The 18,055-nt window shown below is 39.3% G+C and overlaps 1 protein-coding gene across 1 annotated transcript in view; it reads right to left on the bottom strand.

Annotated features, from left to right (window-relative positions):
* PSMD1 (proteasome 26S subunit, non-ATPase 1) overlaps window positions 1-18,055 on the bottom strand; it is a gene marked incomplete at its 5' end in the record, with an annotated part of 76,500 nt that overhangs the window by 18,241 nt on the left and 40,204 nt on the right. The window contains 2 exons of the mRNA XM_082003463.1: window positions 4,834-4,950; window positions 8,018-8,132. Coding sequence (XP_081859589.1) covers window positions 4,834-4,950; window positions 8,018-8,132 — 232 coding nt within the window. The remainder of the gene's footprint in view (window positions 1-4,833; window positions 4,951-8,017; window positions 8,133-18,055) is intronic.

The raw sequence follows: 18,055 nt of genomic DNA, 5'->3' as shown, positions 1-18,055 counted from the left end.
GTTGAGCAAGTGTGCCCTTTCCAAAGTTTTACTTTAATATCAGTGGAAGCAAAATTGTTCTATGAAAGGGTGGGAGACTACCCCACCTGGCCTTAGGGACAAGGCAAACCCAGATCGAAGAACTGCCTCAACACTCAAATGCACGGGAGGCCTGCACGCTTATTCAGGCTGTTCCTATAAAGCAAATGCTTCACAGGAATGGGATTTTTGACTGCATCAGGTCCCAGCTGAAAACCTTCCTTGCTGCTGGGGAAAGCCTGCTTTGGCGGCTCTAGCTGTAGCGATTCAGGAATGCATCATCTTCACATGGAGTCCTTGCTCTATCTCTTTGGAGAAAGCAAGGTACAGACAAAAACTCAGTTCAGCATTCTGCCTTCACTGTTGGGGAACTCACCTCCTGCGAATGGAGCAAGAAGTCAACAGATGGTAATTTCTTAAGCTGTTGAAGAAAAATCTGCCAGAGTTTGTCTAGTAGAGCCCTTTAATGTGCTAATATTTTTTCTTCAAACCACAGCAACAAGTGCATCCCGAACTACTGACTAGGTTTATTTAATATGCTATGAAACCCACAAGCTCTTGTTTCTCCCTTGAAATTTTCAAGCACTTTAAAAATTCTACAGCATTTGGAAATGCTATCAAGAAATTTATTTGGGTGACTTCCAGGAGGAACACTAAAATGTAGGCAGTGATTAATTTCATCTTTACTAACAATACACACATACCATTCTGATAATTAGTGCTGGCCAAAATGACATGCCACTGATTTCAAATGAAGCCAAATGCACAACCTTGGAAACACGGAGGAAACAACACAGGCTTTAAGACATGAGAATGATACAGCCCCATTTCCTACCACAAACCCGAGGTGCGGTCATTTATTAGGTTGTTTACCACTTTGCCATCTCTGGAAGTGTTCAAAAAATGTGTGGATGTGGCACTTCAGGACATGGTTTAGGGGACATGGTGGCACTGGATTAATGGTTGGACTTGATGATCTTGAAGGTCCTTCCCGACCTAGTGATTCTGTGACTTTGTGATTCTCACTCCACCAGTCAACATTCGTGCACATGAAGCTCATGAGACTGTAAAGAATAAGACTTAAACAAACAGTTAACTACAGAAAACAGTGGCAGGTGATGTGCATGATGCTTTTTGCAAATGCAAGGTCTTAAGAACAAGAGTATTTAGGAATCTGTTTTTAATAAAACAGGTTTTAAACTGTTTGCATCTTCTATCTTCTTCAAAAGTTGAAGTTATTCTGTGTACGCTTGTTCTCTTGGAAGAGCATACAGTATGCAGAAGCATCTAACAGTAACAGGCTTACATGAAGGAATGTGAAGATGCTACTAGAACATAGCAAAAATCATTCTTGCATCCTTGCAAAACCTAGCATTTCATCTAAATGAGGGGGGAGGGTTTCTTCACAACATCTTAAAGATAATAGGCCAACATGATCAAAGGAAGATTGGGAAAAGCCTTGACCTTGATTATTATCCTCTCATTTTGCCAAGATAACTATCCTAACACAAAAACAGGAAAAAGTAAATTCAATTCAAGTTGTTAGGCATGTAGTTTGTCTCCAAAATTGCTGTCTTAATTGCCCTGCAGGTCACAAATGCATAATGAAATTGTCATTGATTTCTGTTACAATGATCTCATCACATCTATAATTTAGGATTCCATTTCACAAAATAAACTTGTTATTGTTCCATATCCTGCACTAATATGGTTCTTAAATGTATCAACAGAGGTCAGGAAAAATCATGCTGGCTGCACACAGAGGAATTGCGTTTCAGGTCTGAAGAAGCCAAATCAGCTTTACATAACATTTGCTACCCCTTTTGGCAGTTAAGCAACTTGCAAGTTCAAGGGACCTCCATATAATGACAGTTCTTTATTTAAACACTTTATTTAAATTTAAACTCTTAAATTATTTGTTTAAATAAAGAGTGAGCACAACAAAGAGGAAGACAAATACAAAGGAAAGAGGGCAAAGATAATTCAAAGGCATAGATCTACATTCTCTCACAACAAAAATGGTTTCTTTTAAACCAAAATACTTTGATTCTTAAACCTCTGTTTATTGCTGGCATTTCAGCATTGAAGCACTCAGTTCTCCAAACTCTGAAGTTATTTTATTCCTGAAAAATCTAATTCTCTTCAAAGGAGATTGTTTGCTACTATCTTCATCCCAAATTGTCACCAGAGAATTTAAAGTCGTTCTAACCCGAAGCTCAAAACCAAGAAGTTTACAACAACAAAAAATAATCCCAGAACAGATAAAACTGAAAAGTAATGACAGGAAGCTGGTCAGACTGCACGTCACAATCTTTATTAAAATCACCATCTCGCACATGCAAAGCATCACGAAGTATTTAGCAGAAGTGAGACGATGATACGTAAAATTTAGTTGCTCTGTAACCCCGTCAAGACCACACATACAGCTTGTGGGATATGAAATCCATCATGCTCCTCTTACTAGCTGCTCATCCAGCAAGGCAAATACTCACATACATCAGGTTAGACACTTTGGCACACAGTGCACCAGTGTGCCCCTTAGGAATCTAATCAGATCAAAATATGTCACTGTAATCCAAAAATGGCCAGTTTTCTGAACTCCACCCTTTCACATCAGAGTAAAATAATTTTTCTTCAGACTGGCAGAGAGCTCCAAAAAAGTTTCCCATGGATAATAAATAACTTAATTGGCAGCATATTCCTCAAAATATTCCTTTTACTTTTGAGCAAGAAGCTATGATGGTTATAACTAACTTCTGGGGTGTTCAAAACAAGTAAAATTTCTATATTATGTGTTTAGTTCCTAAATTAGCAGAATATTTTAGGGATTATTTATTATCTTATAATCTATAGTTGGGGGGGTGTTTTTTAAAATCTGCAGTGCTTCTATGACTGGGTAATTAATTGCCTTCTGTAGATATATTATGTAATACTACACAAATTTTGGCTCAAACAAGGCTCTGACATAAAGCTTTTCCAGTTCCTCTCCCCATTTTTAAACAAGCCACTGAACCCCAGACTATACACCTCACCCTGTATTTGCTAGCCAACTATTTCAATCACCCATTTAAGAAGCCTAGGTATTGCACATACCGCTGAAGTCAAGGTTACCAGCCTCTTTGGGAAAGAGAGATCTGACTTACTAGACCCCTCAATCTGTATTTTTGCTAGCTGTTTTCCTGCCTGCGCTTTTCTTTAGGACACACAGACTCTTTCACCTATCATCTCAAGAAGACTGAAACTCCAATAGACAGACTCAGACAGTAATCAACAGTCTTGGATGTCTGATTCAGAGCAGTCTGCAATTCCCATCCCAAGAGGATTAGGGTGCTTTGCAAACTAAAATGGATTTATTCTCATAACGTCCTTTCGTAGAAGACAGTATTATCCTTATTTCTTTCATGTGGGAAACTGAGGCACAGGAGATCTATACAATTTGCCCAATGTTAGAGGAGTGCAGACTAATTAAACTTGATCTATATTGAGGGCTGGCATTCCAAGTACCTGACCAAGGAAGAGACAATAAAAACAAGCAGTTTCTTTCCATAGAAAGATAATTAGACTTCATATTACAGAGACTTTGTATATTGGAAGATGAGGGAATCCAACAGAACTCTAGCGTTCCCCACTGGCTTATTCAATTGAACTACAATTCTGATAGTATGAACAATGCTCCCAGATTCTGCTCAGTGAAAACTAACTGGGTTGTGTTTTTTTTTTTTTAGCTTTCTTTTCTTTTCTTTTTTTTTTTTTTCTTTAAATAATTCAAAGGAACAAACTGTCTGCCAGCAAATCTTCATGTTCCCTGACTTGGAAATACCCAAACACCTGTATTTGTAGATTTCCTTTGCTGACTTTCCCAAGTAAGATTTTCCACTGGACAAAGAGGTTTTTTTTCTTTCTCCCCATCCAAATGCAGTAAAAAGTGGCTGTTTTTATCACAGCTCAATTTTTAAAATGACATCAATAAAAGCAACTCATGTGACAGATGAGTAGCAAAGTACCAGCTACTGCTCTGCCTCAGCACTCACCAGAGCAGATGAAATGTGGAACCTCAGAGCTTCTATTAATGCAGACTTTTAGTCTGTACAAATGTTTGCATATCATCATCTGTCACATATTCACAGGGCAATCTATTTTTAAAAGCTAAACACAATCCTTTTTGCCTTCTGACCAGAAAGAAAAACTCCATTAGAAAAAAAAGTATTTGCTATAAAGCCACTAAGGCAGTTCTGACAGCAGAAACTGTTTCCCCTGAAAAGTGTAAGACTACAAGAGAAGCAGCTACAAAAGAAACATAGTTGTAACAGGACTTTGCTGCAGGGTGACCACATCCAAAACTAAGTTTACTACCACCAAAACCAGCTTCTTTACTAAATAACGGTGTTCACATAAATCATGAGCATATAGGTCTCAGTGCATGTTAGTGGAAGACAGTCACTTTCATAGCATTCACAGAACCACAGAATCACTAAGGTTGGAAAAGACCTTTCAGATCATCAAGTCCAACCATCAAACCAACATTCATTACAAGATGCTTTTAGACCTTTTAAGAAAGAGCATGTATTCTTGTAACACACAGAGTAAAAATGCTGTCTTCCATCAGGCGTGTTTCCATCAGCATGCATCGCTCCCCCATTCAAAAGTGCATGCTGTGATCCCTGCAGGAGCTTCCTGCTGTGCTTCAGCTCTGGCTCTTTACAAGGCACGTACACTCTCTTGCTGATGCTTATGTGCAGTGCCAAGCACTAAAGATTCGGCATCCAAGACCATTTTTCCACCTAACAAACCAGTATGTAAGGTATGGCACGTTACCTTTGGGCAGGTAATCTCAGTCTGCTGGATCATGATAAGGGCAGATGCAATAAGAGCTCCTTGACGTACATAGTTCACAGGATCATTTGTCATTGGCTCGAGCAAATTAATTGCTTCCTAAAAAAAACACCCAAGAAATAAGCAGTCACAAAGTTAATACTATTATTTTTAGTATCCCAGGATTCAGCATTCTAATGGAAGGTTATCAGATTGATGCTCTCAGATATACTTTTTAATATATTTTGCCTGTCCTTGGTAAATGAAGCAGAAATCTGTATTTCTGTGGATTTTAATCTAAAAACAGGGAAGAAAAAAACACACAAAAAACAAGTGATGGATGGAACAAGATCTACCTGCAGATATAGGGCAGCAGATAAAGAACAGTTGTTGTAAGCAACAGATTCATTCATTACATTAGAACTACTGACATGCCTTAAATAGTACACATAAATTATTCGTACACTTGCTTTGCCATTCTTCTCAACAAAATACATCGGTGTTACCTTCATTTTCTGTGTAAGGAACAAATGAACCAGAGATATCAAACAACATGTTGAAGGTTAGAAAAGGAGATGGTAAAACAATCCAGGTCCCAAATTCTTGGCATTACACTTTATTGTTAGAACCTGAAACATTTAGCATCACGCAAAAGCATTTATTTCAAACCCACATAAAGTGGGGCTGCCTCTGAGCACCCATATAGTAAATCTAGGTTTTTAAAACATTTCAAAATGCTCTATTGCTTCTTCAAATTCAGTACCTTCCCAGCTAAATGCAACAGCAACATGATCCACAATGACCTATCAATAATCATTCCTTTCAATACCATTGATTATGAAAAGCTGTAAGAGAGTCTATTGTAATAAATGCTGCTTAGATGTACCCAAGACCAGCTTGGGCAATTTGCAGGTACCTCAGGCTAAATAATCTCTTCTAGGCACATTTTTTAATCTCCATTTACAGTTCTGCCACTTTGCAAGCCATAACTTAACTATACATAGAATTATTAGAGACACAAATTAATTTCTAACCATACAAGGTCCTCAGCACACATTACACGAGACAACTGAACTCATTTAAATTCATTGCTATGAAAATCAGATCCCTCTCCTTCCTCAACTTCCCTTCAGCTATCCAGCCCCCTGCCCCACCTTTCCCTGTGCTAGCTGTAGCCCTTGTATCACCTCTCAGTGAGTTTTTCCAGCTCGATAATTCAGCAGAGAACTGTTCCCTTTTTTGTTCTGGTTATCTGGGTCAGTTTTCTGTAAGTTTGTGTCTGAATCAGCTCACTAGGGAGCTGGACATGAGACAGAGCAAAAGGTGGCAGTAGGGATCAAGACTACCCATTTCAACAGCAGCAAGTTGTTAGTAGGCTCAGTGAGCCTTCAGCAACCACGCTCTTCAGATCTAAGCGGAATAAACCTAAGAAAGCAGTTTGTACAGCCATGGTCTGCACAGATGAATTTGGTCCGTCACAACACAGGGACTTTCTAAAAGCACTCTGAAATGGCATGTGAAGCAAGCTGTTAGATACTCTTTGGAACAGGAGGGATAACAGTTAGTTAGACATCCACCATAACAAGCTCAAAGAGCTCTTCTAATCTATTATGTGATCTTCTGATTACAGCAGTCAGACGGAATCACTTGGCAGTCTCTCGTACGGAGCTCTCTCCTGTCCATACTTAAACTGAGGACACAAGCAAATGCAGTTGAGTGCATGAATCTCCCAGCACAGACCCCTCTCAGTGTTACTTCTGTCAGGGTCAGGCTTTTAAAAACAAGCTGATTTTATACAAAACACTATTTCTGAGAACCTCTTCTATAACATATCATGTCTTTGCTTAGATTGCTTCTGCCAGTTGAGCTATCTTGGAGGCTGTGCTGCTCCACCTGAAGGTGACTCACTCATTCTTTGGCACACATTCAATACCATGTATGGAACATCTGCTTATGACAAAAAGCTGAACTTTCTGGTCTCCAAAGTTGAATATATTTGGGCCTTCAAAACCTACTAATATAAGCTCTGGAAGACATGTCTGCACGTAATCAGATGGCTTAGGTCTTTATCACACAATATATCTGGAAATAAAAGAATCCTCTGTGCGACTAAAAGCATTTCCACTTAAATCAACTTGTCAGATGCAGCAGCTTAAAAATAATTAGCTCCTTGATTCCACCTTCCACTTGAGAATAAAGGAACCTGGATAAAAATAGGACTTTCAGCTTGCTTTCAAGTCTGCGTGCTTTGGATACTAAAGACGGCAGGCAGTGCACGTCAGGCTCCGTGCATTTCACAACACAAGTGACATGCTGGGGAGTGCTCTCTTGCAAGAGCCACGGACCAAATGTTTAATACTAGCTGAGGAGGGGTTGATACAGATAAGTGTAAGATTTATCAAAGACTTGGAAGCATAAAGTGTTACTTCCACATGGACAGTCTGTGCACCTGTTTTGAAACTGTGATTCAGTACCAGTACAGATTATACACATATGTGGGTGAAGTAGAGGAAGCTTATCCCCAAGTTTACTTGTTGCTTGCCCCCATGAGCGCTCACTTCACACAGAAGAAGTGGGAATCCTTCTACTCTAAAAGGTTCCTGCTCTCATCTGTGAGAATTATCCTTCACTGACACCTATAAAGTGAGAATAAAATGTACTGGATGTGAATTACACACCTGAAACTACAATTTCATTGAATTTCATTGCACTTGGCTTTACTACATGGATCTTCCATGAACTGTGTATCACAGGAAAGAAGAAAGGAGCTAGAAGTTATGCAAAACACCTGCTGTTTTCCTGTCACTGGCATCCCCTTGCTCCCCCTAAAGCAATCTGTAAGAGAACTCCAAGGGCAAAGGAATATTGATTTTGGAGTACTCAATATGCATTTAAAATTCAGTGGCAACTTGACAGTAAGAAAACTCTAAGAAAAGTTTTGAGGACAAAATTCCAAAAATGTAGCAATAATGTATAAAAACATTCTTCTACTTCATCTATTCTGTACAAGCAGGAAAAATCTCTATGCCCAGGACAGTTAAAGAATTTAAAGTACTGCTCTACTCCAGCTGGCTAGCAGTGTACATGTGTGAGAAATCTTATCTCTGTGTGTGATGTTTCCACACAAATGTCTCTGTGACAGGAGAGAGCAGAAACACTCTCGGCAATGGATGCTTCTGGTGCTCACCTTGTTTCCAGTGCCTGCACAGCAGATACCCAAAGCCATGGCAGCCCCATAACGCACATGGGGATTGTAGCTCTCTGACAGCAAAGAAACCACGCTTGGACACTGCTCGGGAGTCCTAAAGAACGGCAAAAAAGGAATGTTATAGTTGTTCTTCAAAATATGGAGACTTTGCTCTGTTCATACTGGAAAATTCAAAATTGTCCTTCCACACTGCATGTTTTGCATTTCTCAAAACGTAACCAGAGGGGTGGAACAAATGTACTAAGAGGAAAATAGGGAAGTGCACAAATGAATAAACTTCCCTGTCACTGCAGATATCACACATTGCTCCCACTACTAAAGTCTTCCTTTTAGCGCATATTTTCTACCTTTAAAAGATTAACCATCAGAATGACTTATCTATCGAGACTGAGGTCTTTATCTCTAGAAATCATGCTGCTGTAAGTGACTTTCCACTAGCAGAGGTCTACTCTCCGTGAGACACACAGTACTAAATCTCCCATCAGCAAACGTAAAACCCAACTCCAGTATTCAATCAACCTTCAAGGTTGGTGGGTCCAAAGCTCACTTTTGCAATCACTGGTTCTGCTGACTCTTCTTCACTCCACTTACTGCTGTAAATCAAAGTATGTGAGGAAATACTGATACAGCACACATTTCCAATCAGTTTACCAGCAATGTCTACCGTTGCCTCCTTAGAATATCATGCTGTGATGCTACCTTTTAAGAGATGTGAAACTGGAGTGTAAGCTCCATGCCTTGCCAGCTGGGAACCAGTGTCCTGTTGGTCATTACAGCAACAGAACTTCTAGCCCAGTGCTGGACGAGATGAAAGGGAACCCTTAATTTCCTACAGCGAGAAGCACATGTTGCTAATGCAAAGAGTCTTGTGAATATTGAGTATTTCTGAAGGAAGGCAGAACACACTCACAGGTGTTGATATATTAATTTCCCTCCTGTCTTTGCATTCATATTTATCACTCCATTAATTTTCATGCCACGCAAACCACTTCATAATATGGTACACTGCCAATTTCATCATCCCTAATGCAGCAAAGGCAAAAACGTTTGCAAAATAAGCATCTCTGCATCAGGCAGGTCTGCACTCTGAATTCACAGGCATTGCAAGTACATCCATCACAGCTAATTTGTCAAATTTACCCACCCTCGTGACACCAGGAACACAAGAGCGATGCAGGAATGCAGCTGGCACATACATGCTCATGAAAAAGAAAGATGGGAAAGTATAAATTGCAAGTGATTATTATGCCTGTTTTCAAAGTGCACGTCATTTGGTTATACACTCCACCTCACTGTGTCCTGCAGCTCAGACTAGCTTTTTAATTGTCACATTCACAATCCTAAAAGCAGTCTTGCAAGCCACTTACTTTGACTATAAACTGATTTCAGACTGAAACATAGAAAGGAAGAGCCAAGAACACCTTAGCTTTAGCTTCCCTTCTTACATTTGCTATACTGAAAGATGGAGGTTGGAAGGTTGCAACAGTACCTGTTGCACACAGGAATTATAGCATCATGTAGGATTATTAAGTGTCTATCAAAGCAGTCAACTCAAGAGACAGAAAAAACATTACAGAGTATGATCCAGCATTGGTTTTATTTAAATGAATACCTGAACCATAGAAAACAAAAGTAAAAGAGACCTTAAGCAATAATCTAGTTCATTCTCTTTTTTCATTGTGACTGGGGACAGAAGACATAACCACAGACTCATACTTCAGTTATACTCTACACACAAAATCAGTGAATTTCTACTCTAGCTATTATCTCTTCCCATTTCAACACTTTCCCATTGCTTCCTCTGATAACTTGACCTAAAATCCTCTTTACACTCCTCTCTCCTGCTCCAGTTGATCACAAACAGGCAGCACCACCACACAGGCTCAGTCCTCCTCCAGCATCGCTGAAGGGACCCAAAGGCACTCGGGTTTCAGAGGCTACTCAACTCCTCAGCAGTAATGGCAGTAAGTACCCAGATCTCCTACCTCACCCCTGCTTCCAACAGCCTGTTTCTTTACAAGTTTTCTTAAAATACCTGCATGGGGAAAGAATCCCATCTATCACCACCACCACCCTACATCCCCCCACACAGCCCCCCCCCAGACAGCAGCAAAACCCAACACGTAAAAGAAGAGAGGAACAAACACAAAGTTGCTGGAAACTCTGCTGCCTCTAAGATGAAGCAATGATTACAAGTGTTAAGAAAGGTGAAAGAGCTGGGAAGTGGAACGATTCTGTCCTGCAAGGAAGCAGTAGAAATGAAGACTATAAACTAAAAGACACATTTAAAACTACCTGTCAGTCTCTTGCTCAAGTAACAGCTTGGATGCTGACAATGTTTTTTTTGTTGTTGTTGGGGTTTTTTGTTTTGTTTTTTTAAATGAGCTGATGTGTAGATAAGGAGTCACAAATCCTATAATAAATGAGCCCAAGCATTCAGCTGCACAGAAGACTTCAGCTCTTGCACAAAGACTCTTAACACCTTTGTGTTTGCTTTACTTCAGCAAATGTTAAACAGGCAGATTGTGAGCGAAAGAAGAGAAAAACATCTTTTGGCAAAGATGTGATTATGCACTTCGAAGCATTAATCATTAAATTCCTGTTCAGAAAGCTGGGTTTTATAGAATCATTAACCTCTTTGTGTCTGCAGGCTTAGAAGTTCCAACACAGTTTTTATTATAAAATCAGGATTAATGTACACTAATTGATTATAGAATTCTTAGCCAGATTTACACTATTTGTGGCCATTACTTTAAATGCTCTATCTCAAATCTATCCTTAAAACAGTCAAACATTTTGATGGGGGCCTTCTTTAAATCCATTTTGGGAGTTAAAACTACTTAACAGGTCCCACTGCTTTCCTCAGTAACTCAGACTTCTTGAACACGCAATCTTCAAAAAGCATCTTCCCACATAATGGAGACCTAGAAGGCAGAACCACAAGTGGGTTCAGGAAACAAAAGTGTCTTGTAAAAATGGTTATCAGAGGAACAGGACTTCAGTACACAAGAGTACTGTTGGCATCAATGCTTAAGCAATAACATTTGCTTGCTTGCTTGCTTTACTGCTGAGATGCTTTACAAAGTCCTACACGCTGTTGCCAAAGGTTAGCCCATATAAACCCAAACCCACACTTAATAAAATTCATAAAAGGCAAAACAATTCTGTCAAGTGATCAGAAGAAAAATTAGAAAGTTCTCATAAGCAGTTACAGGCTGCAACGATGCTCCTGTGGCTTACTTCCAACTGGTAATCCAGTTGGGGAATATGTTTAAACCATGACCACATGAACATCTCCTCCCCGAGCCCTGAGGCTTTCAATCTTCAGGTTGAGCATAGCCACACGAGCTGCTGACGACATTCAGCACAACGGAGGGGCAGTCCTGCTGCTGACAGAGGAAGCTTCCACTTCACTGGTACCAAGCCCCACACAGATTCCCAAACCAAGTCCACCCCTCTGGCTCCCTGCTGGAGACCTCCACCATTCTGTTGTGCTGATGGCTGAATCAATGTGGTTACTGAATTGAAACCTCTGGTCAGAGAGGGAGAGAAGAAATGAAGAGTGTAAGAAAACTTAAAAACATTACTAAAAAAACAGAAATGATTTATCAGAAGTCACACTTGGCAACAGGCTATGCTTAGTCAGTCCTAAAATGGACATCTGTCATTACTACAACTTAGACACAGAAGATATCCTGGTATTTCATGGGAAGTTAACATCTGGGGATTTAGTGGGCAGAAGTTTCATTTCCAGACACAATTCTGCTCCCCTCCCCCACTTAAAAGTCATAGAAAAAATTTTAAACCTGGCATATATTTAGTATATTTTGAGGACAGAAGCAACGTGCTGTAGTCCTCTAGTCTGACCCTCCCATAACACAGTCCAGTAATTTCATCTAAAAATTCCTACATTAAAGCCTAAGGCATGTCTCTAAACTGGGCTGTGTATTTTAGAAAGATAGGCAATGTCTATTTTTAAAAAGCAAATTATCTTTAATGCACTGGTTCCTTCCTTTTTCCCTAACACTGGTTTTGCTCAAGCAGTTTGCTTTTGAAATTACATTTTACTACAACAGCAAAATGACGACAAAAGAATGGCCTGATTATTTCCTTCATTTTCATCTGAAAATTGCTCAGCTGCTCCTACATAAGCGATCAAAACACAGACGTCAGTGAACCCAAACCCATGTACAAAAAAACCTCAAACAACATCACAACTAGGTTCAACTTTATTCTGTTACCAGGAAACTAAATTAATCAAGAAGCCCCAAAAACTCTAGAAGTTTCTTCTATAGGACTTGAACACAGTAGTCAGCTACAGCTTTGTTTCCACCCTACACCAGGATAAATTTTGGTAAAGTTGTGGTATATGGGCTGCAGATGAAGGACTTCCTTCAAGATCCAGTTTGGTTCGTTTCAGAAGTCATTAAAAAAAATGTAAAGAAAAATAAAAACGCACCAAGACAATAATGAGAGATTCTCAGCAAAACATAATAGCTAACATTTTATTAGTTTTACTCACCACCTGGTTGCTCTCAAAACCTCCACGAGAAACAAACACCTTATGTGGCTAAGGATTTTGAATCTTCATGTAAACCAGAACCAGAGAGAACACAAAGGAGCTGCCTAACTCCTGCCCAATTATCTTAACCTTAGCCTCAACTTTGATCTAAATTCCTGGGGATGTTAATTTCCTGAATATAATTAAAGTGACATATTTATATAAGTATAAATGTTATATTCTCTATACAAAAGTTGATACTTAGCTTGTAAGTGCCCTAGAATTTCTGAGAAATCAAAGAAAGTTTTGGATTCTTCATTACTTCCAAAAAGAGAGGAAAGAAAGTTTTTCTTAAGCCTCCAGTGCAAAAATTCACAAAATAAAAAACAGGATGTCAATTGTTACCAACACAAACTAATATGAACAAAACCACCCAGATCAGCTGGACACAGAAAGTGGTCAGTTTTCCTTTCAATCCATGATGTTGCAAACTATGGAGAACCTTCCACAGTCAGAGAACCCTGAAACTGTATTTCCTTTTCACCATGAAACATTTCTTACAGCAGTATTATTAGGAATCTGTAAGGAACCTAAAACTGGGCTTTTTTCCGTAGGTAATTACAACTGCAACATCTGCAGATGTTGCATTCTTAGTAGGCTTTGCCTGCAAGAGTCTTACTGAGCTACTGAAAGTCAAGGAACACTGTTAGGTACATTGACTCTGTTTAACAATCCACTTTTTTTCCCCCAAGAGGTATGCAACGCCACCACAAGACAAATTAAAAACTCAGATTGCCATGTCTTGAAGCATATTCCACTTAAGTTTCTTAGATCACAGCCCAGTTAGAATCACATCCAAATACCTTTGCGCAGTTTATCTCCAATTCTCTAAGTTGCACATCGTCAAGGTTAGAGGACTTACTCCTTATATTTCAAGAATATTTAAACATGAACCCCGTATATGTATATAAGGTAGCCTCAACAAGTAAATAAACAGAATACTGAAAATAAACCACCACACTGTTCTTGTGATTGAGACTAAAAATGGAAGTGTCTGAAGCATCACTAACATACACTTATTTTTTAGTCTAAATATTTAAGGACTTTTCATTGAAAAATGAAATGTCAGATTATTAAAGAACAATGTCAAATATATCTTTTAAATTCCTCATTAAGTCTCCCCAGTCATATTTCAAAAGATTCTAAATATTTATGACTTTCTAAACTATTAGACATGAATTAATCATCTGATACAGAAATATGTTCACCAGTTGCTTTGGTAGTGCAGTGACAGATGAAAAAAAGAGAAAAGCTTAACAGAAGTTTAATTTCATCCATGAATGAGTTAATAAAGGAAGAATGCAGATACCTAATTGCACAACTTGCAACCATTTCTGAAGAGGGTGTGTGTAGCAGAGGGGGGGAAACATCAAAGATGGAAGACCTGCAGAGAAAACGCAACAAACTGACATATTTCAGCAGACTAAGCATGGGTGCAAAGCCCATCTCTTTCTCAACAAAAAGGATCCAAGCTATTCCCATGCCAGGAATTTCCTGCAACTCTCTCATGTGCAACACAGCCTCCTTCTCCCCAGTGTTTTTGTCTGAAATGCCTCCTGGTTGCCTAAGCAAGACTTGCTGAAGAATGTGAACTTCTAGGAGGCCTCGCACTGTCAGGAGGATGAGGATGAGTGCTGCCAACAGGCACGGCGGATGAACTTGAGGGATAAGCACCAACTGAACAACACTGTCACCAGTGTCAGCTCACATGTAATGTAGACATGGCTCCATTCAAATAAAATACTATTGGCAATTTCAAAACAGAAATAGCAGCCAGGGGTAGGGGGTAAAAAAAAAAAAAAAAAAAAAAAAATCTATGTGTGGTTCAAATATTCTGGTTACGGTGGACCAGGAGTGGGGTCTAGCAAGATTTAAGGTTTAACACCCATTAACATAGGAGCAGAGCTGGACATGGGCAGGGCAGTGGCCTGCACAAAAAGCCTGACCAGAAGCATGCAGTGAAGAACCTGCTGCAGATCTGCAATAGATATACATGAGGGTGTGTTTCTCAGAAATGATTCAAATTTAGGGAAGTTCAAAAAATATCACAAGAGGCAGGTAAGTTTTCTAGCCATCTGAAATGAAACAATGCACCAAGCAGGTATATACACTATACAAGCCTACGTGCAACAGAACTCCTATCTTCTTCTATGAGCTCCTTAGAAAACTCTGGTTTTATCTGTATTTAAAAAAAAAACAATTTCATTTTCATTTAGATATGAATGTGTTTACACAGCCTTCATCAGAGCAACCTGCAGGCAACAGTACAGCCTTCAGCTGGTGCTTCATCAAGGTACCTCCCCCCTCCCAATTTATTTGAGCCATTTGAGTGGCTAAAGAGATGATTTTGTCATATAAATTACATAATAACATCCACTGAGGCATTCCAGAGAAGTGGGAACACTTGATTTTTACTTTGACTAAAACAACTCTTTACTGCAGTAACCAACAGTGATGCTTCTCAGATGGAAAGATCCGTGAAGATTTATGAAGCGGTAACACAGAACTCAAGTTGACAAAATTACACTTCTATAACTCTGATACTTCCCACACACTGAAGTGATTGAAGTATAGTGCCTGCCGTGCTGTGAAAGAGATAATGTGAAAAGTGGAAAAAGAAAAAAAACCCAAAAACCTCTTTCAAGATAATGCTTCAGCTCCAACACAGGCTTGATCAGTAACTGATGCTGATTAGCAGATGGTTCTTACAGATGCACTGTCTATCTCCCCCCACCCCCAGCTTTCATTTTGTTCTTTTCTTCTGTGACATGAAGATCTGCATATGGCATACACCCACAAGTAGACCCCTGAAGTTAAAGGATTAATCTATCTTTTACTATACTTTGGTAGTTTTACTCTGGAACTTTTTTTTTTCCTCATTTATGATTCAGACATATTGCCAATAGATCTATCTCCAGAAAGCGGTAATAATTTAAGCCGCCTTTCAATAAGGAAAAAAATAGCTCAAGTGTCAATGATGAAGGAAAACAAGCTTCATCTGTACAATCAGAAAGAGTGAACACTGGCTGCGTTTAATCCAACAGAAATTTTGGTAAAGACTTCAAGTACAGTTAGATTAATGCCAGAAGAGCCTTCAAGGTTTATAAAATAAACCAGAAGTTGATTAGACATAGTTGAGCTGAAGGAGAACAGAATCCAAATGCTCATTAGCCCATACTCTGTTGGTTTCTGCTTTTTGTACGTTTTCATGTGCTCTACTCAGTACCGTCAGGGATGACAATGGGGAGGTGGTCAGATAAGGAAACAGAATTACCATAGCTGGATTAATCTTTATTTCCTAATATATACTTTTATGAAGAATAAAGATATCAAAAGTCCATTGCAAATGAGAACAGCATAGAATCTTACCGAAAGTTTCCTTTAAATAGGAAAAATAAGGAACAAGTGAAAACTACTTTGCTGGAAATTCTGTTGTATGATCTGAACACACTGTTAAGTCAAGTATTTCTATAAATTCCTGGCAATAGCTTTCTCTCTTTGGACCCAAAGTAGCTGTATCCTAAAGATATGAATGCTTTTTAGATTTTTTAAAACATATAAATTGATTCACAGTTCAGTGAAGACCTCATTCCCAGCTCAAGCCTGGTAAGCACTAGCAATTCATGGAATGTATGGTGACACACTGGGGGTCAGACCATGATCTCAGGGGCTCTTCCGGCCTGAAACTCAAGGACTATTACACGCTTGTCCAGCTAAAGTCCTTGGAAGTGAACTCTATTTCCATTTTAATGTGGAACTATAAGACATACAGGCATCTGACAAAATTGGAAGGTAATAGAAGAGAACACTCATAATAATAAAAAGCAGCTGCATGAAGAAAGATTTAAAGCAACAGTGCACACACTTAAAATAGTGTGCTATACAATAGTTTTATAAAATTAGTCAAGAAAAATTTGGAGTGTTTACAGGGAAGCAGAACTTTTTAGGGTTAACCGTGCTTCCGTCCAGACAGCAAGCGAGCAAGAGTGAGCGCACAGGCGTACACACGCTATGGTGCGTATACCTACAATATTGCAGCATGAAGGGTCATTTACAGGATCTGCACACCCTGATACAGCTACAAGGAGCACACATTATAGTACTGGAGCACTGAATCAATTAACCCTCCCTGGCTTTTTTCCAGCCAAACCCCCACTCATTTACTTCCCTGCTTTTCAAGCACTGAAGCTGGATACACTGGAATGAGTCAAATCAGCAAACAAGGGTAGCAGCAGACTGCAAGCTTTGCTAATGAACAAAGAGAAAACTGCACAGACTCTGCTAATCACTTAAGTAAAATAATCAAAAGAATGGAAGAGAAAGGACAGCGAAAGAATACCACAACCTTATTTCTACATTCTTTTAAACGTGGCAAGAATGATTCTTCTCCTCCATTCAAGAGTTAGAGAAAATACCTGGGTAAGAAATATCGTTTTCCCAAAATAGAAATTCTTAATCTTGGTGTTAGAAGAAACGTTAAGTGCTGAACAAAAGCACACACAGAGACAAGCTTTAGAAAAATTATAAAAGCAAAACCAAATTAACAACTTGCTTTCCAGAAAGTAGTGAAAAATTGTATCTTAAAACCCATCATGTGATGAAAAAGAAAATTGCAAAGGATCTTCCTGGATGCAAAGTGAAGTCTCCTAAAATGCAAGAGAAAAAGGTAAGGCTTTCTTCACCTGAAAATTGTAACCCATCAAATCTTCTCAGTAACTGAGCAGTCGTTCAGCTTAATGCTGTGACAGCTGTTTTAGTCTCTGCTTGAAGGGGGAAACGTAAGTGTTAAGTCTTCAGCAGAGTCCAGAGAGATAAAGACAGAGAGAGAGGGAAAGAGAGGGAAGAGAAAAGGCTGTGCTTAATAAAAGCCCTGCTCAGATTATAAAAACAATTGGTTTACTCACCCCCTTCCCCCCCACCCACCCAGTAATGGGTAAATTTAGATGTATCAGTTCCATAAATCTTTATGGTCCCCTTGAGACTGTCACCAGTGTTTTATTGTCTACAGCTTCCTGACCCTCACCAACTGTAGACATTAAAACGGAAACCTCATACATCATTTCTGAAGATATTTTTGGGGTGACCCTCTGTAGAGAAATAGGATTCTTAATAAGGGGAAATATGGGAACTGCCGTCTGCCTACGCACACGCTGCTGGAGACCAGACACTCGGGAGAGGAGGAGTTGCATATACACAACGCGAGCATCTGCCTTTGCATCAGTTTGTACTTACAAAGAACAAATCTACGTACACTGTATCTAAAAGGGAACCATTTGGCATCCAAATTCATCTATCACTTTTTACTGCTGTAGAAAGAAGAAAAACCAAAAAAACCCAAAAGGAAGCTAATGCACTGCTTACTTTTCACTTCTATTGAATTGTCTCCTACAATCTCCTGAAACCTGAACCTCGCTATAAAGGGGAGACCAGACCACTGAACCTTACCAACCAGAGAT

The sequence above is a fragment of the Phaethon aethereus genome, assembly GCF_964289735.1.
Source record: "Phaethon aethereus genome assembly, chromosome: 9".
NCBI classification, from domain to species: domain Eukaryota; kingdom Metazoa; phylum Chordata; class Aves; order Phaethontiformes; family Phaethontidae; genus Phaethon; species Phaethon aethereus.
The sequence above is the reverse complement of the archived record's forward strand: the minus strand, read 5'-3'. Positions and strand labels throughout refer to the sequence as shown.